Source organism: Podarcis liolepis, assembly GCF_965112155.1.
Source record: "Podarcis liolepis genome assembly, chromosome: 12".
Lineage (NCBI taxonomy): Eukaryota > Metazoa > Chordata > Lepidosauria > Squamata > Lacertidae > Podarcis > Podarcis liolepis.
In genome coordinates, this window is record NC_139563.1 from 36406088 (window position 1) to 36431560 (window position 25473).

Sequence of the window (25473 nt, forward strand, 5' to 3'; positions counted from 1 at the left end):
ACAACTCCCATGATCCCTAGCTAACAGGACCAGTGCTCAGGGATGATGGGAATTGTAGTCCCAAAAACGTCTGGAGGGCTGAGTTTGCCTATGCCTAGCTTAACCTCTGGTTTGCTAGTAAAACTGAATTACTGTGTCACGAAATGATGCATGTCTAAAAAGTGCGTCATCAACATGAAAAGTTTGGAAAGATCTGTCTATAACTGTCTGCTGCCTTCATCTCTACTTGTCCTGGACCCCTGAAGAGGCGCCAAACGACAGAATCAACAGCCTTCTCATTTGTTGCTCTTAGCCATTTCTAGGCGCAACACCCGTGACTTTATTTTAAGCCTCCGTTTTCCTATGCTGTTCTTTCGACTTCATTAACTCCTGCACCCAGCTGCAAACGGGCAAGAGTGTGCTTGATCCCTTCAAGCTTGTTACTAAGTACACATGCATTAAGCCCGCATTTGCAAAGAGCACAACAGAAGACTCATGCAGAAAAGCTTTCTGCCCTGCCCAAATTGCCATGTAGCTTGAAAAACAGTATTTAATGTGGCCTATTCCCAGGCTCATCTGATGTTGAAAGGAAGCCCCATTATGTGGTCTTCCCTAAGAAAGTCGCAAAATTGTGAAAAATTTCTTCTTTTGATGATTGCTTTTGTCTGGGCGCACGCTGAACTTCCTGATTCTCAACTTTGGGCAATGGGATAAGAATACAGAGGAAGGAAATGCCTTGCCCTGTATTTTCATAAAGATTGTGAGCTATTTTGGAATTGCCAAAATGTTACATAAGTTTCTTCCACCATGAAATAATAAAAGAAAACAAGAGTCAATTGGTTGCCACATCTCGGCGTGCAGAATCCCGTTTCATTTTTTGCAGCAAAAAGTGTCACTGTCAGCACACCCTTGGAAATTCCTTCCTGATCCTGGAGGAATTTTGGGGGGGAACATGTTAACTCTAGGCTGCCCAAGGTTGTGCCGATCAGTTATATGTAAGCAGTGTGGGGTTTTGCACCATGTAAACTTGCTTTTTAAATGACCTTCCTTAAACTGAGTAAATTCAGTTCATTATTATGAATGAGGGAAGTGGCTTCTTGGAAATGTTCTTAATCGGTGGTCAAGGAAGAAACCGCCATCTAAAAGATGCTTTTTAACAGCACGGCTTTAGCAGGAGCATGGAATAAAATTTGAGAAGTAGTTTGGCTCTAGAAATCCTATAAAAAGTGGCAGAGTTGCTCTCTCTCTCTCTCTCCCCTGAACCTCATAGTGCCTGTGACCTCCCATAAGGAGTAGATCCTGCCCCAGTTCAAGGAACAAGTTTTTTTCTCAGCAATGCACCTTACCTTATGTCAGAGAACCATAGCTAACTTCCACAAGCAGAACACAACAGAAGAGGCTGTAGAAAGGTACAGGGAAGGCTTAATTAAGCACACCTCTTGATTGCCCTTGCAAGGCTAATGCAATTTTAGGCAGCATTAATAAGACCACCAGGAAGCTCTTCCAGTGCTTGACCCAAATCTACCCTTCTATTAGACCTGACCCTGTCCTCTGGGGCACAAGGGAACAAGTCTGTGCCCTCTTCTGTGTGTCAACCATGCAGCTATTTGAAGAATGCCGTCATGTCCCTCCTTCAACCTTTCCTTCTCCAGGCTAAAGATACTCAGTTCTTTCCATTGTTGCTCATAAGAATTGCTTTCCGTTGCCGTGCTTGTTGTTGTTGTTGCCTTCCTCTAAACCCATTTCAATTTGGACAAAAAGATCACATTCAATACAGCTCAGTGGTAGTAGTACAGTGGTGCCTCGCAAGACGAAAAGAATCTGTTCTGTGAGTCTCTTTGTCTAGCGGTTTTTTCGTCTTGCGAAGCAAGCTCATTGACGGATTAGCGCTATTAGCGGCTTTTAGTGGCTTTTATCGGCTTAGCGGATAAGCGGCTTAGAAAAAGGGGGGAAAGGAAAAAAACCCGCAGGAACTCGCAAGACATTTTCATCTTGCGAAGCAAGCCCATAGGAGATTCGTTTTGCGAAGCACCTCCAAAACGGAAAACTCTTTCGTCTAGCGAGTTTTCCGTCTTGCGAGGCACCACTGTAGTAGTTTTTGTTCTTGTTAATCTGTTTTCAATGTTAATTACTTAGGCTTGCCACTTTTATTTTTTAGATAGACTTCACATGCAGTTTGCAAGATGACGCCAAAGCATGAAAAACAGGTAAGTGCTTCAATTTCTGCGTGTGTTGCTTTCTTAGTTTGGAAGGGGGTGTTTTCCTAGAAATACGGAACTTTGTTTTATACTGCTAAAAGCAGAAATGTTCTGCAAAAATGCTTCTGCGTTGATCAGCCACTATTCAGCGAACAGCTTTCACCTAGGGTGTGACTATATCACCAACCAGCACTGAGTAAACAGGGCAGCTTATATCTGGGGTAGCATCTTAGGAGACAAAGTAGGTTGTGCAATTGCTGCAATGAAGAGATGGCAGAAATAGTCCCCCTGGCTTGTATGTTGTAATGCGGCGCATGGGGGAAGTCCCAGGTATCTGGCTCTTTTGCAAGCAGGGGTCACAACGAAAGACAATTCTGCTGACATAGGCTGTTCCTCAGTGCTTGGAAGCAAGTTTGGAAGACCTTTGACCCTCCAGATGCTGCTGAACTACAGCTCTCATCATCCCTGGGCATTGGCCCTGGTTGCTGAGGTTGATGGGAGTTGTAGTTCAGGACAGCCAAAGGTTCCCCACCTCTGGCTTATAAGAGCCATGTGTACAGGCTGGCTCCCAGACAGGAATTGACTCCTGCTATCTCCTCCTTGGTCCTTTTAGCTCAGTGTGACATGGCAGCTAAGCCAAGGTTAGACTCAGAGTGTCGTCCAACCTAAGGATTGTGGTTAAGGAGGGGAGACCTTAACTGCGATCCCGGATTCTTGGATCTCTTGCTAAGCCAACCTTTGGCTTGGCTGCCATGCTGTGTTGAGCTAAAAGGACCAGTGACGGGAGCGAGCCAGCAGTAAATTACACCAAGGAAGCTGGAGTTGACCATTAGCAAAAACAGGACCTGCACAGGAGGGTCAGGCCTAATGAGCACAGCAACTCATCTCTGCCAGGACTTGCCCCCCGAAGCAGTTGTGGAGACTGAAGGTCCCCGACTTCCCACAGCTGCCAACTCCCCTCCTCTTCAGGGTTTTTCTCACCCAAGCAATCTGAGATTGCGCCTGCATGAAGCTAGCATCTCTGCTCTTTTCATGCCTCTCCTGGTTCTGTGAGACCGGGGGGCTTGTTGCAGCAGGAGGGAGAGACGCCCGTGCCTCTTCACCAGACGGCCTCATCTCTGCCTTTTGTCTTCCCTCCTTTCCTGCTTCTCATTCTGGACTTCTCTCTGCCTCAGACCTCCCCCCCCCCCTCAGTAAACCCTGCTGCCTCTTCAGCTTCCAACACTACCACCTCCCAGTCTGCTCCCTCTTCTCCCTCTGACCACTCATTGCTGTCCCACCACCACTCTCTGAGCCTTCGCCAACTGGTTCCTCTGCATCCAACCAGTCCGTGACAACCAGGGAGGGCTGCAAACTCCTCCCCCAGGACCTAGCTCATTCACACTGAACCATGGTTTAGTGTGAGACAGTAGTTGTTCTCACACTAAACCATGGTTTGGCGTGAACACAACTACTGTCTCACAGCCTAACGCATCTCAAAGGATTGTGAAGATAAAAGAGGAGGCCATGTATATCACACCAAACTCCTTAGGGGAAATATTGTCAATGAATGCATCTCATTCTTCTGCACAATCACGACATGTGCACCCTCTGGCTTATCCTGAGTCAGGCCAATCATTCATGCAGATCAGTGCTGTTTCCTTTGATTGACAGGGTCTGTAGCTCCTAGAATGAGGTCATTTTCAGCTTGACTTCTTGACATCCTGCTAACTGGAGACTTAGGGGGCTGAATGTGTGCTCTCCCATTGATCTAGGCCCTGCTAATTGTCGCCAACATTGCTCTCACATGGGCTTTAACGAAGAGTAAATTGGGAGCTTCCGTTTCCCTCGTCAAAACAACTTTTTGTGTGCAAATAAGCCTACAAGGAGGGAGTCCCAAGTTGCCCTTGTTAAATGTTTGGGGCCAGGCAACAGCCAACAGCCTTTAAAATGCAAAACCCCTGTTACATTATTGCTGATGAATCTTCCCATTAAAAAGGCATTGGAATAGAGGCACAGTGGCATTAAGAAGAATTTGTAGTTCATTCATGCAAGCAGCAAATGTAGAAATAATACGTATATATATGGGCCTGGTGTTTTATTTTTTTAATGAGCCCAAACCAAATGGACACTTAGGTTCAATGAGGCAGAACCAAAATCACATGCTGCTAATGGCAAATAATGTGGTTATAATTGTATACGGAGCGACACCTTGATGTTTCTGAGCATCTTTAGGGCTAATGTTAGGGACATAACAATGCCAATTTATTGTGAGCTGTTGGTTCAGTGAATGAAGGTTAGCATGAAAAGCAGCTGTCTGTCTTTTAAAGTGGGTGGGGATCTTGGGCCCCAGGTCCTCTCCAAACCACACCTCCTTTCTAGCCAGTATACCTGTAGGAGTGTCTCCACCCCCATCATTCAGCCTGGACGCTGAAGTCCAGCTCCAAGAGCCTTCTGGCGGTTCCCTCACTGTGAGAAGTGAGGTTACAGGGAACCAGGCAGAGGGCCTTCTCAGTGGTGGCGCCTGCCCTGTGGAGCTCCCTCCCACCAGATGTCAAGGAAATAAACAACTATCTGTCTTTTAGAAGACATATGAAGGCAGCCCTGTTTAGGGAAATTTTAAATGTTTGATATTTTATTGTATTTTAAATTTTTTGTTGGAAGCCGCCCAGAGTGGCTGAGGAAACGCAGCCAGATGGGCAGGGTATAAATAATAAATTATTATTATTGCCACACCCCTCCCTCCCAGCCTTTCCACCCTCTGAGTGTTTTTGCTTGATTGAAATGTCTCATTGAACTCATGCTTCTTTCTTGTCTGGCAGGAAGATAAGAGAGAGTCATAGGGCCTCATAAGAGAGAGTCGTAAAAACAAACCTACCAAGATGAAATTTACATTTTCTGCACTCACCCTTGCCTCTGGCTCTGGCCTCCAGAATGTCCTCAAGGCAGCACCGTTCCCAGGTTGCAAAGGATTACTGTATTTTGAGGGAAGCAGGAATTTTTAACTTTCACTTTTCATTTAAGGTCCTGCTCATTAGTGGCAAGCTTGTGGGGAAATAATCGACATGGAATCCACAAACGGAGTTGCTCTTTGTATAGCAGGTGTAGTTTGGGGAAGTTAGCAAATTTGAAAATTGCACATTGAAATGTTTCACACGGCTGAGAGACGGGCTGCCACTTCTCCATCCTGCTGCTTATGGTAGTAGCTGGCCAGTCCACTTCCCCTCTGCTCTATTGTTCTCACACCCCAACCCCCAATATATTGACCTCCAATTGGTGACATGCTAGGCGTTCCACCACCCCCTTCTTGCCCATTTTTTTGGTAGAGAAACACCCCCTGGCTTGATTGGGAATTGGGCTTGGTAAACAGGAAGACGAGAAAAAGTAAATAGTTTGGATTGCTCCAGATAGTGCCTCCAGTGATCTTGGGAGTGCGCTGAAGTCTGCACATTTTCTATTTAATAAAAATATATTTTTATTAAAGATTTCTTAGCTTACAAAAATACATGCATTGTCTCTTTTTTCAAGTTGTGTTTTCTACAGATCAGTTTCGTTTGTAGTGAGACATTAGTGTTGCATGCAGTATTAGGTTAGGAAGAAAAGAGGGGGAGGGTGGGGAATGGGAGTGGGAGTGGAATCGGGTGGTTACGCTTCTATTCTTCTGCTTCGTGTATGTGTGGGGTTTTGTGTAAGCATCACGTGTATGCGTTCTCTTACTACTGTATTCACTTGTTATATTTCCTTGGTGGTGAGAGAGGTCGGGGGTGGCCAAGGGTGTGGTTGCTTGTCTTTGGTTGGCTGTAGTGAGATTTGTTTTTGTGTGTGAGTGGGGTGTGTGTGTATTTTTGGATCAGGTTAGCCAGATTGATTCTCATGCTGTCAACGGATTCTTTGTTGTCTTGTTGGGCTACGTATGTGATAAAGGGGAACCATACTGGAGTGAAGGCATCTTCTTCTATTTGTCCCCATGTCAGTTTCAGTTTACAGTCGTACCTTGGTTCTCAAACACCATGTGACTTGAACGTTTTGGCTCCCAAACGCCACAAACCCGGAAGTGAGTGTTCCGGTTTGCGAACTTTCTTTGGAACCCGAACGTCCGGCGCGGCTTCCATGGCTTCCGAGTGAGTGCATGAAGCTCCTGCAGCCAATCGGAAGCTGTGCTTTGGTTTTCGAATGTTTTCGGAAGTCAAACAGACTTCCAGAATGGATTCCGTTCAAGAACCAAGGTACAGTGGTACCTTGGGTTACATAAGCTTCAGGTTACAGACTCCACTAACCCAGAAATAGTACCTCGGGTTAAGAACTTTGCTTCAGGATGAGAACAGAAATCATGCTGCGGGGGCAGCGGGAGGCCCCATTAGGTAAAGTGGTGCTTCAGGTTAAGAACAGTTTCAGGTTAAGAACGGACCTCTGGAACGAATTAAGTACTTAAACCGAGGTACCACTGTACGGCTGTATTGGTTAATTTTTCCAATAAGGCTGTTTCCCATACTATGTGATACCATTGGTCCATGCTTAACTCCTGACGGGTCTCTCCAGTGTCTGACTATGATGCTTCTGGCTGCTGAGAGTAGGTGGGTTATGAGCTCTTTATAATGTTAGTGGGCATTATTATCTTGGAAGGTGTTTAGTAGGGCCCATTCTGGGGTGACTTCTAATACTTGCTTAGTTATCTTGCATATTTCTTGTATGACTGATGTCCAGAAGAGTTGGATTTCAGGACATTCCCACCACATGTGGAGGTATGTGCCTGTGGAGGTGCATCCTCTCCTTGAGTCTGCACATTTTCTAACTGGATGCCAATCATCCAAAATCTGACTAAGACTTTTCCGGTTTCTGGAGCCTGCCTTGTGCTGTCCCTTCCGCTGACCTGGCCACCACTCTGTTCTGTCCCTGATGTGTCTCCCTACTATGGCAGTACTGTAGCAGGTGGCGGGGGAAATGTTATTTTCCCAGGGCTCAGGTGCCATGGCCTGGGGAAATTATATTTTTCAGGGTACCAAAAGCTAGGCTTCTTGGTGTGGCCTCAGTTGGCAGAGAATAACTTCTCCTGGCTACCCAAAAGTTTCATATCTGAGTCGTTTTGAACTTGGGTCTGCTCAATTCATGTGCATTATTATATCTCTTGAGCTGCTAGGGGAAGATAAGGTGGCAGCTAGTTCTGTTTTTCCCCATTGCTAATTGTTTCTCAGATTACTCAGTAGTTTGTAGCTCCATGAATCTGCAAAACACAAGTCTATGTATCATCTGTTGTTTCCTTCTTTCTTCCATTTCTTATAATGCTTACTCACTGCAAATTTAATATTCTTCCTGATATTATTTTTCCAGTGTGTGTGTGTGTGTGTGTGTGTGTGTGTGTAGCCATAGAATACTAATTTTCACATTCTAGTCCAGTGTTTCCCAAACTTTGGTCTCCAACTGTTTTTGGACTAAATGCCCATCATCCCTGACCGCTAGTCCAGCTAGCTAGGGATGTAGTCCAAAAACAGCTGAAGACTCAGGTTTTCAAAACACTGTTCTAGATTGTCACTTAGCTGTTATTGCTGCTTATAGTCCTAAATCATCACTGAGGAACCTGTGTGGCCCTTCAGATATTGTCGGACTACAACTCCCATCATCCCTGGCTAGGACTGTTAGGAAAAGGAGAGCCATTGTTTCTGCACCTCTGCCATAGATGCATAATCAACTAGAGAGCTCCTCAGCGAAAGTGTGTGTTGTTCTGAGTGCTTGTTCTAGAACATGGGTTTTCTCGAAGCACAGAATGGCAACCATCTTTCTCTCTATCCCTTCATGGATTTCACAGCCTTGCTAAAACCATTGTAGCAATAGTGGGAATAATGTGCTAACCTCTATTTCCTTAGAAGACCGGGGAAGCAAGGCGGGAGGGGAATTCCTCTTGAGTAACAAAGAATTTAAAATACCACCTCACTTCTGCCCCCTCTCCCGATTTGGGTATTGCTGATTGCCACCATTCAGTTCATTTGCAAAACCTCGTTTTTATATTAGGTACTGTAATTTATGGCAAATAAAATAATCAACCAAGGTCTTGCAAATATATTCTCTATTCATTTTATGAAAACATTCTAGCTGGCTTTTCTATGCCAAGTGTACTTAAGGTTTAGAGAACCAGTTTGATGTAGCTGTTAGTGCTGAACTAGGACCTGGGAGTGCAGGGTTCAAATCCCTTCTCAGCCATGAAGTGAGCCAGCTACTATCTCTCAGCTGAACCTACCTCTCAGGGTTATTGTGAGGATAAAATGGGGAGGGTGAAGAGCCATGTACACCATCTTGAGCTCGCTGGAGGAAAGGTTTAGGGAAGCTTTTAATGTTTAATAGGTTATTGTATTTTAATATTCTGTTGGAAGCCGCCCAAAGTGGCTGGAGAAACCCAGCCAGATGGGCGGGGTCTAAATAATAAATTATTACTATTATTATTATAAATGTAATACTAGTACTCCCCGTGGCACCTGTCCTGAAAGACCTACGTTGGCTCCTAGTATGTTTCCAGGCACAATTCAAAGTGTTGGTGCTGTTCTTTAAAGCCCTAAACAGCCTTGGCCCAGTATACCTGAAGGAGCGTCTCCACTCCCATCGTTCAGCCTGGATACTGAGGTCCAGCTCTGAGAGCCTTCTGGCGGTTCCCTCCCTGCGAGAAGTGAGGTTACAGGGAACCAGGGGCAGTGGCGCCTGCCCTGTGGAATGCCCTCCCATCAGATGTCAAGCCAGAAGACATTCGAAGGCAGCCCTGTTTAGAGAAGTTTTTAATGTTTGATGTTGTCACTTTTTTATTATTAATATTCTGTTGGGAGCCACCTAGAGTGGTTGGGGATACCCAGCCAGATGGGCGGGGTATTAATAATAATAATAATAATAATAATAATAATAATAATATAATAATAATAATAATAATAATATAATATCATAGTGTGTCTGGCTGTTAACGAGACGGTTGGTGGGTCAAGTCCATCCAGGGACAGCTGTGGGTAGGATTCCTCCATTGTGCACGGGGTTGGACTAGATGACCCTTGAGGTCCCATCCAACTTTACAAGTCTATGATTCTAGGAACATCTTAGAAATCATTTCCCTCGTGCTTAAACTGGGCTCTGGAAAGCAACTGGAGCCAACAAGATTCCGCAAGAAAAAACTCTAAAATGACCAGTTTGGTAGTCCCAGTAAAGATATTGCCTAGCTGTTTAATACCCCTCTTAAACCATTGCCAAATATTTTTAGCAAACAGGCAGCGTGTTATTTGGTTTACCAGTGCCAGGATGTCTGTGTCACCAAGAAGGTTTTGGTGAATCTCCACTGTTAAGTACATAACTATCTGCATTGTCTGCATTTCATTTCCCTCTGACCTCACTTTTTTGCACAATATTTTCCCCTCCCCAAATCATGTCTGTACCTATAACTCAGGATAACATTCCATCCATCTGATGAAGTGGAACACATGCACAATCAGTTGGTTAGACTTTGTTGTTGTTGTTGTTTAGCCGTTTAGTCGTGTCCGACTCTTTGTGACCCCATGGACCAGAGCACGCCAGGCACTCCTGTCTTCCACTGCCTCACGCAGCTTGGTCAAACTCATGTTTGTAGCTTCGAGAACACTGTCCAACCGTCTCGTCCTCTGTCCTTCCCTTCTCCTTGTGCCCTCCATCTTTCCCAACATCAGGGTCTTTTCCAGGGAAACTTCTCTTCTCATGAGGTGGCCAAAGTATTGGAGCCTCGGCTTCAGAATCTGTCCTTCCAGTGAGCACTCAGGGCTGATTTCCTTCAGAATGGATAGGTTTGATCTTCTTGCAGTCCATGGGACTAGGTGCCTCAAAAGCTATTTCTTTTTTTTTTTGCTGCCCAGCCTCACTTGGCCGCTCTTCTGGAAATCCCTTTCATGTATCTGGTGAAAGGAGGTTGTTGCTTTGGTTAATCTCTTGAGAAGCCACAACAATCCTTTGCTGCTTTTACTGTGCACACTTCTAGAATTCGCTCCCACAGTAAACAGTGACGGCCACCAGCTTGGACAGCTTTGAAAGAGTTTTATCTCACGGAAGATAAGATGTTCAGTGACGTATACTAGTAGTAGACACCGCTAAAATTTGGGGTTGGCTTTTACAGCCCAACTCTCCATCAAAGGATTTAAGTGTCCCCTACGTCCATTATCTTTATTTTGCAATAGAATTCCCCCGCCCCCTTGCAAGGAGGTGAAGACACCAAACAAAGGTGTGCAATAAAATTTATTATTATTTTTATTATTAATGGCTTTTAAAGACTTTAGAAATTGCCCAGCCCCTTCACCAAAGACCACCCAAAGCATTACACACGTTAACAGAAAGAGGCAAGCTACAACAGTTTAATAATAGTATTATTTATATGCCGCCCATCTGACTGGATTGTCCCAGCCACTCTGGGCGGCTTCCCACAAAAAACAGTAAAACACAATACAAAATCAAGCATTAAAAACTTCCCTGAAATTTGAGATTGTAGCTTGTCTCATGTCTGACAAGATCAATCGGGATAATGGTCATTGATTGCATTACCTGGCCAAGGTGGCCATTCTTTTGAGATGGTAAATACCTTAGTTCTTGAATCCAGATCACAGACCTGCCCTATTCAAAATAAACCCTCAAGAGACAGGATTTGTAAGAGAAAAGAACCACCAGGAGAGGTTTTCCCAGTCCATTTCCTTGGGCAGAGGAAATATTTTTGGTCCTTAAGAGTCAAGATGATGTCAGGATTGCTCTCCTGTGCTATTTCAGACATGTGGTTTATATATATATATGTAAGTGTGTTTACCTTGTGCACTTAAGGATCACTTGTTTTATATTTGAGACCTTAGAATTCTTAGAACAACTGAGTACCAGTTGCTGGAAATTACAAGTGAGGGAAATGTTTTTGCACCCAGGTCCTGTTCCCAGACTTCCTGAGAAGCACATTTCCTGACCCTAAGCACATTTACTAGGGCAGGGGTCTGCAACCTTTAAGACAAAAAGAGCCACTTGGACCCGTTTCCGAAAAAAAAACAACAACTGGGAGCCGCAAAAACATTGCAACATTTAAAACAAATATAACACTACATATATTGTTTCTGGCCTTAATGCTATATATACAGGATCGTGCAGTCAGCTGTCAATCTCAAGAAAAAAGGACAAATTAATAGCTAATTAAAATATTTAATTTACAACCAGGTAACCAGGTTAATGGGACTTTTGCTCCTGAACCTCAGTGCTCAGTGTCTGCACATCAGGGCTGTAAGACGTCACCTTCATTTTCACACAGGCTTGCAAGCTGTCATCTGTGAGGCGTGATCGGTGCTTGTTTTTAATATAGTTCATGTTGGAGAAGACCTGCTCACATACATATGTGGAAGAGACCACAAGGGCCATCGAGTCCAACCCCCTGCCAAGCAGGAAACACCATCAGAGCACTCCTGACATATGGTTGTCAAGCCTCTGCTTAAAGACCTCCAAATAAGGAGACTCCACCACACTCCTTGGCAGCAATTCACCAAACTTTCACCTGCTTAAGTTTAAAAAGGGGCTTCAAGCAACTAAAAAGGGGCTTCAGGCAACTAACTCCACGTGGAATTCCACGCGACCGCGACTGCATAATCAATGCCACAAAATGCCAAAGAAAATTAACCAGGGCCCCAGTGAACCATAAATCATAATCAGTGCCTGATGTAAATAATAATTAATAATGAGGGCCCAATGTCAGCCTCATCATTATAAAAATAATCCCTCTCTTTGTGCCGCCCAGCCTCCCAAGAAAAAACCCCCACTTCAAACGGTCACAAAGCACAAATTCCACGCGACCGCGACTTGCTATGCCCAATAATCAATGCCCCAAAATGCCATAGAAAATTAATCAGGGCCCCAGTGTACCATAAATCATAATCAGTGCCTGATGTAAATAATAATTAATAATGAGGCATTCGCCATTATAAAAATACCGTATTTTTCGCCCCATAGGACGCTCCGTCCCATAGGACGCACCTAGTTTTTTTGGGGGGAAATAAAGGGAAAAAAATTTCCCTTTATTTCCCCCCCAAAAGCAGGTCGGGGAAACCGAACCAGGTCGAGGAACAGCGGGATGGCGGCGCTTCGCCTCCCTGCTGTCCCCCGAGCTTGTGGGGCTGGCCTGGCAAGGGGGGCGCTCTGCTTTAGGGCGCCCCGCCCGCCGGGCAGCAGGCTGCTATCCGCAGCGTGGGAAGCCTTGCCGGGACCTCCGGCAAGGCTCCCCACGCTGCGGATGTCTGCCTGGCGAGGGGGGCGCTCTGCTTTAGGGCGCCCCGCCCGCCGGGCAGCAGGCTGCTATCCGCAGCGTGGTAAGCCTTGCCGGGACCTCCGGCAAGGCTCCCCACGCTGCGGATGTCTGCCTGGCGAGGGGGGCGCTCTGCTTTAGGGCGCCCCGCCCACCGGGCGGCAGGCTGCTATCCGCAGCGTCGGGAGCCTTGCCGGGAAGTCTGGCAAGGCTCCCCATGCTGCGGATGTCTGCCTGGCGAGGGGGGCGCTCTGCTTTAGGGCGCCCCGCCCACCGGGCGGCAGGCTGCTATCCGCAGCGTGGGGAGCCTTGCCGGGACCTCCGGCAAGGCTCCCCACGCTGCGGATGTCTGCCTGGCGAGGGGGGCGCTCTTCTTTACGGCGCCCCGCCCGCCGGGCGGCAGCTGCTATCCGCAGCGTGGGGAGCCTTGCCGGGACCTCCGGCAAGGCTCCCCACGCTGCGGATGTCTGCCTGGCGGGGGCGCTCTTCTTTACGGCGCCCCGCCTGCCGGGCGGCAGGCTGCTATCCGCAGCGTCGGGAGCCTTGCCGGGAAGTCCGGCAAGGCTCCCCACGCTGCGGATGTCTGCCTGGCGAGGGGGGCGCTCTGCTTTAGGGCGCCCCGCCCACCGGGCGGCAGGCTGCTATCCGCAGCGTGGGGAGCCTTGCCGGGACCTCCGGCAAGGCTCCCCATGCTGCAGATGTCTGCCTGGCGAGGGGGGCGCTCTGCTTTAGGGCGCCCCGCCCACCGGGCGGCAGGCTGCTATCCGCAGCGTGGGGAGCCTTGCCGGGACCTCCGGCAAGGCTCCCCACGCTGCGGATGTCTGCCTGGCGAGGGGGGCGCTCTTCTTTACGGCGCCCCGCCCGCCGGGCGGCAGCTGCTATCCGCAGCGTGGGGAGCCTTGCCGGGACCTCCGGCAAGGCTCCCCACGCTGCGGATGTCTGCCTGGCGGGGGCGCTCTTCTTTACGGCGCCCCGCCTGCCGGGCGGCAGGCTGCTATCCGCAGCGTCGGGAGCCTTGCCGGGAAGTCCGGCAAGGCTCCCCACGCTGCGGATGTCTGCCTGGCGAGGGGGGCGCTCTGCTTTAGGGCGCCCCGCCCACCGGGCGGCAGGCTGCTATCCGCAGCGTCGGGAGCCTTGCCGGGAAGTCCGGCAAGGCTCCCCATGCTGCGGATGTCTGCCTGGCGAGGGGGGCGCTCTGCTTTACGGCGCCCCGCCCGCCGGGCGGCAGGCTGGTCACCTCCGCCCCTCGCCTCCGCCCCTCGCCTCCTCCCCTCGCCACCGCCCCGGAGCCGCAGCAAAGGCTTTAAAGAGCCGCATGCGGCTCTGGAGCCGCAGGTTGCCGACCCCCGTACTAGGGTATAAGCCCTTTTAAACACACTAGGACTTCCTTCTGTGTAAACGTGTGTAGGATTTTGCTGTAAAATTGTATTTCTTAAGAAGGTAGTCTTTAAAAAAAGAAGAAGTAGATCTGTTGCTTGTTTAAGCACTGGATATGGGAGAGTGAGAAGGACAAAGGATCAAGGTAAGAGAGAAAGCAGAGAGAGAGAGAGAAAATACAGAAACAGAAAGCTGCCCAGCCTACCAGCAATAAAAACAACATGTATGAAAGAGAAAATACCTAGCTAGGGCCCTTTGAAATGAAATGGGGAAATTCCAAGGAGAAAATCCCTCTGTGTGTTTTTCCATAATGTGTTACCTGGTGTGGTTTCCTGCATTTTTCAACTCAAGCTAAAACTTCATACAGCAATAGCGAAGGTTGGCAAGTGGTGTTGGGGTCTTCCTCTGGAGGGTGAAGGCACTGCCTGTCTAGGAAGGCAAAGGCTGGCTGCACTTCTTCTGCTCTATGGTTTGTTCTCTAGGATGCAGTTGTGGTTGGTGTGGGGTGGGCGGGTGCCAGTGCTCGCCTGATCGTCCCATCACTGGCATCGCTGTATCTTACTGGGAGGTGGAGGAGCGAGGTGGCAGCAGGGTCCGTGTTGTGCAATCTCACCATCAGGAGCACTGGTGGGTTTACACCATGCTAACCTTCCCTGTCTCTTGGGTAAGGCATAGCAACTCCCATGAGGGGAGGTCAGGTAAGGGGGAAGAGTGTTGTGCGAAAATAGAGCCGTTATAAGTTGTATGTAAGTCATAAGCCAAAACATTGTCCATTACAGTGGAACTTTGGTTTTCGAGTGTCTGGGAAGTGGAACAATTTGGAACACGAACGCCGAAAACCCAGAAGTAATCGCTTCTGTTTTCGAATGTGCCTTGGAAGTTGAATGGCTTCCACTGCATGTTTTTCCATTTTTTCAATGGATTTTGCCGACCACCCATGGATCCTTGGTTTTCAAACGTTTCGGAAGTCAAACGGTCTTCCAGAACGGATTACATTCGAAAAGCAAGGTTCTACTGTACCATGATTTGGCAGAAGCTTTCTTGGTTAACCTAGACCATTAGGCTAACATTCAGATTGGTTTTATATTTGAAAAGCAAAATACCTTTCTCTTTCTTTCTTTCTTTCTTTCTTTCTTTCTTTCTTTCTTTTCATTTCATTTCATTTCATTGTGCTGGGGAAAGGGCATAGAAGCCTTTGACAGTGTTCTGGTTTGTCATGTAAATAAAAGTTGAATTGTCCCTCTTGCTTCATCTGGACTTTCCCTTTAGATAACGGGAAGCCAGATCATTTAAATAAAAAGGTTGGGCCTGCCAAGATTAACTAAAAGTCTGTGGCCTCCAGGCAAAGGTTTCTTTTGATCTCCTGCCCCCTCACCCACACACATCCCAATTATCTTTTGTTTTCTTCAATGAGGCAATTTGTGGGTGAGCAATTATATCCACAAACTGGTAGGTTTGAGCACTAAACTCAAAGCTCAAAGAACGGACTTCGCCCTGATATGAGAATATGGATAACGTTTTCATGCGCTGAAAGGAATCTGTTTTTCACTGGGTTTTTCTCAAACTGTGGCCCGGAAAAGTGTGTGGGGATGGAAACCCAGAGGGGAATGGTAGCATCTAGAACAGGCATAGGCAAACTCGGCCCTCCAGATGCTTTGGGACTACAACTCCCATCATCTCTAGCTAACAGGACCAGTGGTCAGGGATGATGAGAATTGTAGTCTCAAAACATCTGGAGGGCTGAGTTTGCCTGTGCCTGATCTAGAAGCAGATGGTGCCTTACCCCTCCAAGACCTCCATAAATTTCAACGGAATTTATATTGCCCTTTCCTGGGGAACTGCCTCTGTACCAGCCTCTTACTTGCTCACAGGAGCTGAGATGGCTTTTCATCAAATGGACTAAATTCTGTACAGTTGATGGAGTTTTAACAAATGTTATGGGGTTCAGTATGGGCCGGCTCAGCATTGCCATTCTGGATCACCAAAAATGGAGGATCTGGTATGCTTTTTATTGGGGTGTCCTTTCTATTGAGATCTGAGGATCTGCTACCTTGAGCCCCTTAGTGTTGGAATTACTAATAACAGCTCTCCTTTCAGCATTCTTTATGTATTTTTATCTTGTGAACTGCTTTGAGATCTTTGGATGACGGGTGCTCTATAAATCACCACCACCACCACCACCAATGTGTATTGGCCAGAGAAGATTATAATGTGACATTTAGGACTGTGAAATTTGTTCCATTGGCTGAAGACACTTGCCATTTGCGATGATAATGAATGTTAATACATGTTGATCAGTAGTAATAGAATAATTTTAATGATATTTCAGTATGGTTCAAAATATTTTGCATGCACCTGCTTTGTTATTACTGTTTTAATGGTATGTGTGAATGGCCTGATTGACTTAACGAGCATTAAGCTTTGTGAATCAGGGCACAACCACTGAGCCTCTTGGGCTTGCCAATCAGAAGGTTGGCAGTTCAAATCCCTACGATAGGCTGAGCTCCTGTTGCTCTGTCCCAGCTCCTGCCAACCTAGCAGTTTGAAAGCACACCAGTGCAAGTAGATAAATAGGTACTGCTGTGGTGGGAAGGTAAACAGTGTTTTTGTGTTCTCTGGTTTCTGTTGCGCCAGAAGTGGTTTAGTCATACTGGCCACATGACCCGGAAAGCTGTCTGTGGACAAACGCTGGCTCCCTCGACCCGAAAGCGAGATGAGCACCGCAACCCCGTAGTCGCCTTTAACTAGACTTAACCATCCAGGCATCCTTTACCTTTACCTTTACCTTTTACCACATGTGTCAGTTCCCATGAAAGAAGGCTCCACTTAATTAGATCTGTTCATTGTCATGTGGGCACTGGTCCTATGCACAGGATGGGAATAACTCAGGCTTGCAACCTGAGACATAGGAAGACATTGGAAGCTACCTTATACGGAGTCAGAGCACTGAGTGATCTAGCTCAGTGTTCCCTACACTGTCATCAGCTCTATGGGGTTTCAGACAGGGCTATTTCCCGGTCCTCCCAGACGATGGCAGGGAGTGAACCTGGGACCTTCTGTGTGTGATCTATCACTGAGCTGCAGCCTTCCCCCACAAACCACTGAGCTATGGCCAGGGGCGAGCTAATCCTCACGTTAGAAGAATTTGGGTCTTGTTCCTTTGAACAAATGCTTCTGTTTGAACAAATGCTTTTAAGCTGCTGCTTTGCAGTGTCAACCGAGGGCACTCTCTGCTCCTTTGAGTTCCATTCTTCTTAAATTGTTTGCTCAGCAACAGCGACACAGGTGGGCTTTTCTAAGGAGACTCCCCACCTGTTCGGCAGCAGCTGTTGCCTGCATAAACCGGACAGAAAATTCCTGAAACTGTAGCTTAATAATCACACATTGGTTCGCTGGAAATACACTGCATTATTCAACTTAGAAATTCCCCTTTGGCGAGCTGACAAGTAGTTTTTCCGGACATGTGCCACAGGCAGGATGAGTCATGGCTTTTCATTTTGCTTCCTTATTTCTCCCCCCTCCGGAGCCCTTATTTAAAGTCTGTGACATTGGCTGACGATAACAGAAGTGGCTTGGGAACGGCCTCCTTCAAAACTCTCTTAGAAGAAGGATTCTTAACTTGCATATTCACCACTTTTTCATTATTATTATGCGCTTGCAGGAATTTGTCACGGTCTTGGTGCGAGACCCTCGGATAAAAAAGGAAGACTCCTGGCATTCACATATAGACTATGAGATCTTCATTCATGTAAGTACACCAGCTACAGGGGAAATGCTTTTGCAGCACTTTTGCCCATGTCCTTTGATAGCTATGTACATATGCAAACTGTGCCTTACAGCGCATGAGACAAGCGGTGTCTTTAAACTGATGTGTGTGTGTGTGGGGGGGTGCTAACCCCCAGTTCAGGGGCCCGATCAGCCCCTCAAGCCCGTTTTTCTGCCACCCACCTTCCCAATTCCACCACTTTTGGTGGCAGCAGGAAAAGGAAGAGGAAAAAAAAGGAGACACAGCACTGTGGCGGTCGCTGTCTTGACACACACAATCCTTTCCCTGGTTATCAGCTCTGATGTGATGCTTTTGGTGGCTCCACATACCGTATTTTTCGCTCTATAACACACACCCGACCATAACACGCACGTAGTTTTTAGAGGAAGAAAATCCGTAGGCATGCCTGTTGGCATTTCCTCCATAACACGCACAGACATTTCCCCTTACTTTCTAGGAGGAAAAAAGTGAGTGTTATGGTGCAAAAAATACGGTACCCTTGAGGTTTAGCTGTGGTCTCAAGCCTTTATTCTGGCAGGCTCTGACCTGTGGAACTCCTTGCCAGTAGAAGTTTGGCCATACAATCCAGAAAGGGCCTCTGCCAGCCAGTTCTTAACCCAATGGTGTCTGACATTTTTTTATTGCAATGTTGTGTTTTTAGTCTGCGTGCTGCCTTGTGATGTTTTCTATGAAAGTGCCAATTATGTTGCCACCCAGTATAACTGAAGGAGTGTCTCCGCCCCCATCGTTCTGCCCGGACACTGAGGTCCAACACTGAGGGCCTTCTGGTGGTTTCCTCACTGCGGGAAGTGAAGTTACAGGGAACCAGGCAGAGGGCCTTCTCGGTGGTGGTGCCCACCCTGTGGAACACCCTCCCGTCAGATGTCAAGGAAATAAACAACTATCTGACTTTTAGAATACATCTGACATTAAAACATCAAACATTAAAACTTCCCTAAATGGGGCTGCCTTCAGATGTCTTCTAAAAGTCAGATGGTTGTTTATTTCCTTGGCATCTGATGGGAGGGCGTTCCACAGGGCGGGCGCCACTACCGAGAAGGCCCTCTGCCTGACAGATGACCCCTCAACCTCTGTTTAAAAACCTCCAGTGGAGGAGAAGCCACCACCTTTCTTCAGATGCAGAAAGGTATCTGAAGTTAAAAAGAATACAATTAGAGTCCTTGGGAGTGTTGTTGTTTTTTCCACTAAAACACAGACAGTTTTATTTAAGTACATAGGGACTCTGTCTTACTCCAGGCCCACACTGAGGAGAGTGCTGTTTCGAATAACTTGATATTTTTGTTTATTATGCAGTTTATTATTGGGTAGTTATTGAATCCTGTACCCTAGTTTTACCTGCTTCAGATGTAATGGCCAAGTCTGAAGGCTGCAGCCACCCTTTTGAATTTCCACCCTATTGTCTGAATCCACACACCTGCTCTTTTCCCACACGTCAGTTCGTTTCATCCGCTCCTGGTTTGTGCAAATTACAACTTGCCCAGATCTGATTTCTTGGCATAAATTGGGTGGAAAGGAAGTGTAGCATTATGCACAGAAGTGTCATTTCTGATTGTTCAAGCTGCAGTTTGGAGAATAATCCTAACCCTTCCTTTCTCCCTGTGGTCTGGAGTTTTGATTTGTAAGGAGAAATAATCTTCTTGATTTAATCCAGTACGCTAGTGAGGCTAGGAAAAGCAATCACATGAGTGATAACACGGGGCATAGTTTCATGAGCAGGTGATGCATTTTATCTTTCAGGCAGCAGTTGGGTGACTGACTTGGTCTCGTGAAGCAGCTATCACTGGCATCTGTGATAATTGCATTGTATTTAATGGAACAGGATAAGGACATTGGTGGAGATATAGGGAAGCACTTAGATTTCTAGGAGTAAGAATCAGGATGTTGGATGGGCTTAAAAAAAATGTAGACTTTAATAGTTTGGTTCTGTTGCTACACACAACAGCATCCACAGTCTTCCTCAAACATTACATGTAATAATAATAATAATAATAATAATAATAATAATAATAATTTATTTATACCCTGCCCATCTGGCTGGGCTTCCCCAGCCACTCTGGGCGGCTTCCAAAAAAAATATTAAAATACTGTAATACATCAAACATTAAAAGCTTTCCTAAACAGGGCTGCTTTCAGATGTCTTCTAAAAGTCTGGCAGTTGTTGTTCTCTTTGACATCTGGTGGTGGGGCATTCCACAGGGCGGGTGCCACTACCGAGAAGGCCCTCTGCCTGGTTCCCTGTAACTTGGCTTCTTGCAGTGAGGAAACCGCCAGAAGGCCCTCGGTGCTGGACCTCAGTGTCCGGGTAGAACGATGGGGGTGGAGACGCTCCTTCAGATATACTGGGCCGAGGCCGTTTAGGGCTTTAAAGGTCAGCACCAACACTTTGAATTGTGCTCGGAAACGTACTGGGAGCCAACGTAGGTCTTTCAAGACCAGTATTATGTGGTCTTGGCGGCCGCTCCCAGTCACCAGTCTAGCTGCCGTGTTCTGGATTAGTTGTAGTGTCCGGGTCACCTTCAAAGGTAGCCCCACGTAGAGCGCATTGCAGTAGTCCAAGCGGGAGATAACCAGAGCATGCACCACTCTGGCGAGACAGTCCGCGGGCAGGTAGGGTCTCAGCCTGCGTACCAGATGGAGCTGGTAAACAGCTGCCCTGGACACAGATTTGACCTGTGCCTCCATGGACAGCTGTGAGTCCAAAATGACTCCCAGGCTGCGCACCTGGTCCTTCAGGGGCACAGTTACCCCATTCAGGACCAGGGAATCCTCCACACCTGCCCGCCTCCTGTCCCCCAGAAACAGTACTTCTGTCTTGTTAGGATTCAACCTCAATCAATGTATCAAATTCAATGTATCAAAAGAACTGTGGTGGAAACATGGCCTTGTGCTTTAGATGATAATTATTTTAACCTGGCAGTCACATGCAAAGATGTTCCCGTGATCTGATTCAAGGTTCTCCTGGATTCTCTGTTTAACTGTGGATTGTTTGGGACGGGGTTTGCAGATTCTGGTCTGGGAACTAAAATCTTCTTTGGGATCAAGGGGATTTCTAGACCTTGGCAAGTACATTGGCTGAAACCTCCACGTTTTCCACTTGAGTTGCAGCTCCAGCAATTTGCACTATTCTGGCAGTTTTAGAAGGCACTTGGTAGGTGGCACAGAGGCCTGCGGTTAAGAAAGGGGCCTGCTGAGCATTTGCTACCTCGCCATGCCTTGCACTCCTCCTTCCGGCAACTTCTGAAGCTAAGCTGGTGCCGGACATATTGCGCTGCTTTCCTTTGGACCACATCAGCGAGGCTGAGGTCTTGTCACGTGGACTGCCTAGGACCTCCATACACCTTGCCCAGGCTTGCTTCCCAGGAAGGTCACTTTACTGCTGCTAGTGCAGCAGTTTGACTTCACCCCCAGAGGCACACTCCATTGGATGGATGCAAACAACGAAGTTCTTGGGTATTGGGAAGGCGGTGCATCTTTGAGTCACGATGAACAAGTCCTGTTTCTTTACAGACAAACAGCATGTGCTTTACGAGGAAAACGTCTTGCGTCCGGCGGCGCTTTCGAGAATTTGTGTGGCTTCGCCAGAGACTTCAGAGTAATGCAGCGCTAATGTGAGTCAATGTCCAAATGTTTCTGAAACTCGCTTTATTAAAGTGTGCACCTAGCCTTTTCCCTCTCCGAGGGTTGGTTAAAAACCTCATTCTTTTTCTGAAAGAGGAATAGGAAATACAGTGGTACCTCGGGTTACATACGCTTCAGGTTACATACGCTTCAGGTTACAGACTCCGCTAACCCAGAAATAATACCTCAGGTTAAGAACTTTGCTTCAGGATGAGAACAGAAATCACGTGGCAGTGGGAGGCCCCATTAGCTAAAGTGGTGCTTCAGGTCAAGAACGGACCTGCAGAACGAATTAAGTACATAACCTGAGGTGCCACTGTATAGCCTTGATCTAGTGTTGGGGGCGGGGGGGGGGGAAGCGCTTGATCTTTCTTGCCTCCTTGTCAGGACCGGCCCTACCAATAGACAGAGTGAAGCAGCCTCCTCAGCACAGGAGATGTTGGGGTGGGGGAATGGCAATAAAATGCTAGAGGCTGTGCTGTATGTGCCACATGCCTTGTCCCCTAGCCTGCTTCCCTCAGGGCATTGAAGGCTATGCTCTGTTTCCAGTGTCGAAATAAGATTCAGATGCCAGTTCAGTTGGCTATTGCATGCAGGATGTGCAGGGCTTTTCCTTGTCCTTTGCCTTGGGCAGCAAAATATCTTGGACCGACCCTGCACCATTAATCAGCGTTATATGTTTGCAGGGTAGGGAACGTGGAGAAGAGGGAAGCAAAGGCTTCCATTCAGACCATCCCTGCCTTTCCCAAGTCTCTTGTGCTATTAATAATATCCTGTATTATTTATGAAGTCCGTGACGTTTCGCTAAGTGCTGTGCAAGGTAAAGGATGCTGAACGTTTTGCTAAGTGCCTGGCAAATAATTAAAACAGACAGGCCTCTGCCAGAACAACTTAACATATTTTTTTTACATGGCACAAAGGAAGGAGAACATTTTGTGGATGAGGTACAGAGGAAGCTACAACATCAGTCACACATGAGAAGGGTACCCACCCGTTCAGCAATGCACATGCAATCCCAGTTTAGTGTGGGTACTGTGGTGTAAACCACTGAGACTTGGGCTTGCCGATCGGAAGGTCGGCGGTTCGAATCCCCGCGACAGGGTGAGCTCCCGTTGTTCGGTCCCTGCTCCTGCCAACCTAGCAGTTCAAAAGCACGCCAGTGCAAGTAGATAAATAGGTACCACTCCGGTGGGTAGGTAAACGGTGTTTCTGTGCGCTGCTCTGGTTTTGCCTAAGCAGCTTAGTCATGCTGGTCATATGACCTGGAAAAACTGTCTGCGGACAAATGCCGGCTCCCTCGGCCAGTAAAGCGAGATGAGCATTGCAATCCCAGAGTCGTCTGTGACTGGACTTAACTGTCAGGGGTCCTTTACCTTTACCTTTTAATCATGAACAAGCTGTGATTTTTCATTCTCATTTGCTGGGCATAGTTTGTCAATTCAGACATCGCACCAAGCCATAGCTGAGCTCTCTTAACTATGGCTTTGTGTGTTGTCTGAATCGAGCTACTGTTCTTAGGAAGCTGGCTTTGGTCATCACACAGATAGCACATTCAGAACACTCCTCTGCCGGTGAAACTATGGTCTTGCAAGCACATAGGGCCACCACGTCATGGAAGCCAAGAGGTCTGGGTCAGTGCCTGCATAGGCCATGCCTGGGAACCAAACATATGTCACCTTGTTTTCCAAGATGGAAGAAAGCTGAGATAGCGATGTAAAAAAACCATAATTGCTGAGGGAGGGAGGAGAAAAGGATAGGAGAGATACCGCCATCTAACACTTCATGTATCAAATGAAGGAGAGGGTAGTAGCCCATGGAAGCTGTTGCTGCAGTGTTATCAGCTAATATTTAGCTTCCCCTCAAACGGTTCGTAGCTTTTTCCGCGACAAGCGAACATGGCAGCAACTCTGAAGTTTGCTGTCAAAGTGTGTGGCTATTAGCTTTGCCAGGTGTTAAGTAGTTGCCCATAGAAATCCCAAGTCAGTATTGTTTCATCTGAGTTCAGCAATCCTTTTAACCAGTGCTATTTATCTAGAAAAGAAGGTGTTCACCAGGAACGCCTCCCCTGTTCTCTTATAATGGCAACGGCACCCACCTAAGAGGTGCTGAAACTTGAGTTCCGGCTGAAACCCCCCCCCCCCCCGCTTTTAACAAACAAATCTACAAAAGCATTTTTATCCATGTTTTTCATTTTGGGCTACTCACGCTTTCTGGTTTGTGTGTGTGTGTGTTTTAAAGACAACTTCCAGAACTTCCAGCCCGAACGCCCTTTTTCAACACCAATAACCCCCAACACGTGGACCAGCGCCGACAAGGCTTGCAGCAGTTCCTCCAAAAGTGAGTGCGCTTGCTTATTCTTCCCGTTTGGTGGTTTTCTTGTTTTAATGAGTTCATTAATTTCCGGGGCCTTATCCCTTGTACACGACAGCCACCTTGTGGCCACAGTTGTGCATTTGCACAAGCTCCCAGGTGAGGGGCTGCATAAAGTGGCTGAGATGCCGAGCACACTCTGTTTCCATTCCTGTAACGTTTTGTTTACTCTGGGACCCCCTCCCCCTTTTACCCTTTGAAGGAGCACTGCATGTGTGTATGTTTTTCTTGAAACGTGATACGGTGAAGAAACTAAATTGCCACTCTCTGGTGCAAGCTCAACAGACGTAAAACAAGCAAGAGGCTTAAATTGTCCTTTTTTGCAGCACAAAGAATATTAAAGCCTTACTTAAATAAAGAGGCAGCGTATGTATTGTGTTCGGTATGTATTGTGTTGTGATGAGGATTGCAGCATCAATGGGAGTTTCACGGCAATAATTGCTCTTTTTTAAATATTAATTTTTATTAGTTTTCCACATTTTAACAAATCCATCCAAATTATTTAAATTTAATACATTCCCCCCCCAAAAATAGGTTTCCCACTCCCATTACAAACATATGTCCATTACATTCCTGATGTTATTGCATCATTCTTCTTTAATCACCTTCTCAACCTTCTATTATAATTGCTTTTTTAATGTACCTGCAAATTAGAAGCATAGTCCTCAGATTTCTTAAGAACATAAGGCGAACGTGCTGGATCAGGCCAATGGCCCATCCAGTCTAGCATCCTGTTCTCACAGTAGCCGACCGGATGCCTGTGGGAAACCGCCAAGCAGGACCCGAACACAAGACCCACACACTCCTCTTCTGTGGCTTCCAGCCAGTGGTATTCAGAAGCATTGCTGGCTCTGATTGTGGAGGCAGAGCTGAGCCATCATGGCTTGTAGCCATTGAAAGCTTTATTCTGTATGATTTTGTCCAACATTGCCTCCTGTGGCAATGAGTTCCACAGCTCAACTATACACTGTGTGAAGCTGTACTCTCAGTTCTGAATCTTCCAGCCTGCAGCTTCTTTGGCTGTCCTTGAGTTCCAGGGTTGGGAGAGAGGGAGAAAAACCTCTTCTCTGCCCTCCTTCTGTATGCCAGACATAATTTTATAAAGGACTGTTGTGTTAACTTTTCTCTAAACCAGTGTTTCCCAAACTGGGGCCTCCAGCTGTTTCTGGACTACAGTTCCCATCATCCCTGACCACTGGTCTTGCTAGCTAGGGGTGATGGGAGTTGTAGTCTCAAAAACAGCTGGAGACCTGAGTTTCCCGAGCTCTAAACTGAGAAATCCCCAATGCTGCAAGCTTGTTTCATAGGGGGATTGCTCCATCTCCGTGATCATTTTGGTTGTGTCCAGCAAGCATGCGGCTGCTGTCGAACCTTCTCCTTTGGAATGGTGAAATTGATTAGTAACCCTCTGAAAATCAGTGGTGCCACTATGGTCAGACTTGGGGCAGACGTCTAGGGCTCTGCTCAACAGAGCTGCTTAACTCTGTAAGACCATTAAGTCCACAGTGGTCCTAATGGTCACATCCTGTGACCAGGCTTCCTCTAGGCATCTGTTTGGCCGCTGAGAGAATGGGATGCTGGCAGGGCCGGATTTAGGTTTGATGAGGCCCTAAGCTCCTGAAGGTAATGGGGCCCTTTATATGTCCAGCTGTCCTTTGTCAACAACAAATTGTGGCTGTTTTTTTGTGTTGAATATATGCTACATGGTAATTTATGGACCTAATAGGTATCTCAAGCCATTTGCACATAACAAAGTAGTATTTTATCAAAGTAATTGTTGAACTTATATTTTGGAAATGTACATCCAGGTTTTTCCCCCCTTTACATTTTTGGGGCCCCCAAGCTATAGCTTCTTTAGCTTATACGTAAATCCGACACTGGATGCTAGACTAGATGAGCCTATGGCCTCA

The 25473-nt window shown here is 47.0% G+C and overlaps 1 protein-coding gene across 2 annotated transcripts in view; it reads left to right on the plus strand.

Moving 5' to 3' along the window:
• Nucleotides 1-25473, plus strand: part of SNX10 (sorting nexin 10) — a 51019-nt gene that overhangs the window by 13491 nt on the left and 12055 nt on the right. Inside the window, exons 3-6 of one of the 2 annotated variants that reach the window (XM_083468595.1) lie at nt 2138-2186; nt 17450-17536; nt 21083-21183; nt 23432-23530. In XM_083468595.1, coding sequence (XP_083324721.1) covers nt 2163-2186; nt 17450-17536; nt 21083-21183; nt 23432-23530 — 311 coding nt within the window. In that variant the 5' untranslated portion in view covers nt 2138-2162. The remainder of the gene's footprint in view (nt 1-2137; nt 2187-17449; nt 17537-21082; nt 21184-23431; nt 23531-25473) is intronic. The other variant, XM_083468596.1, reaches the window with a different exon arrangement.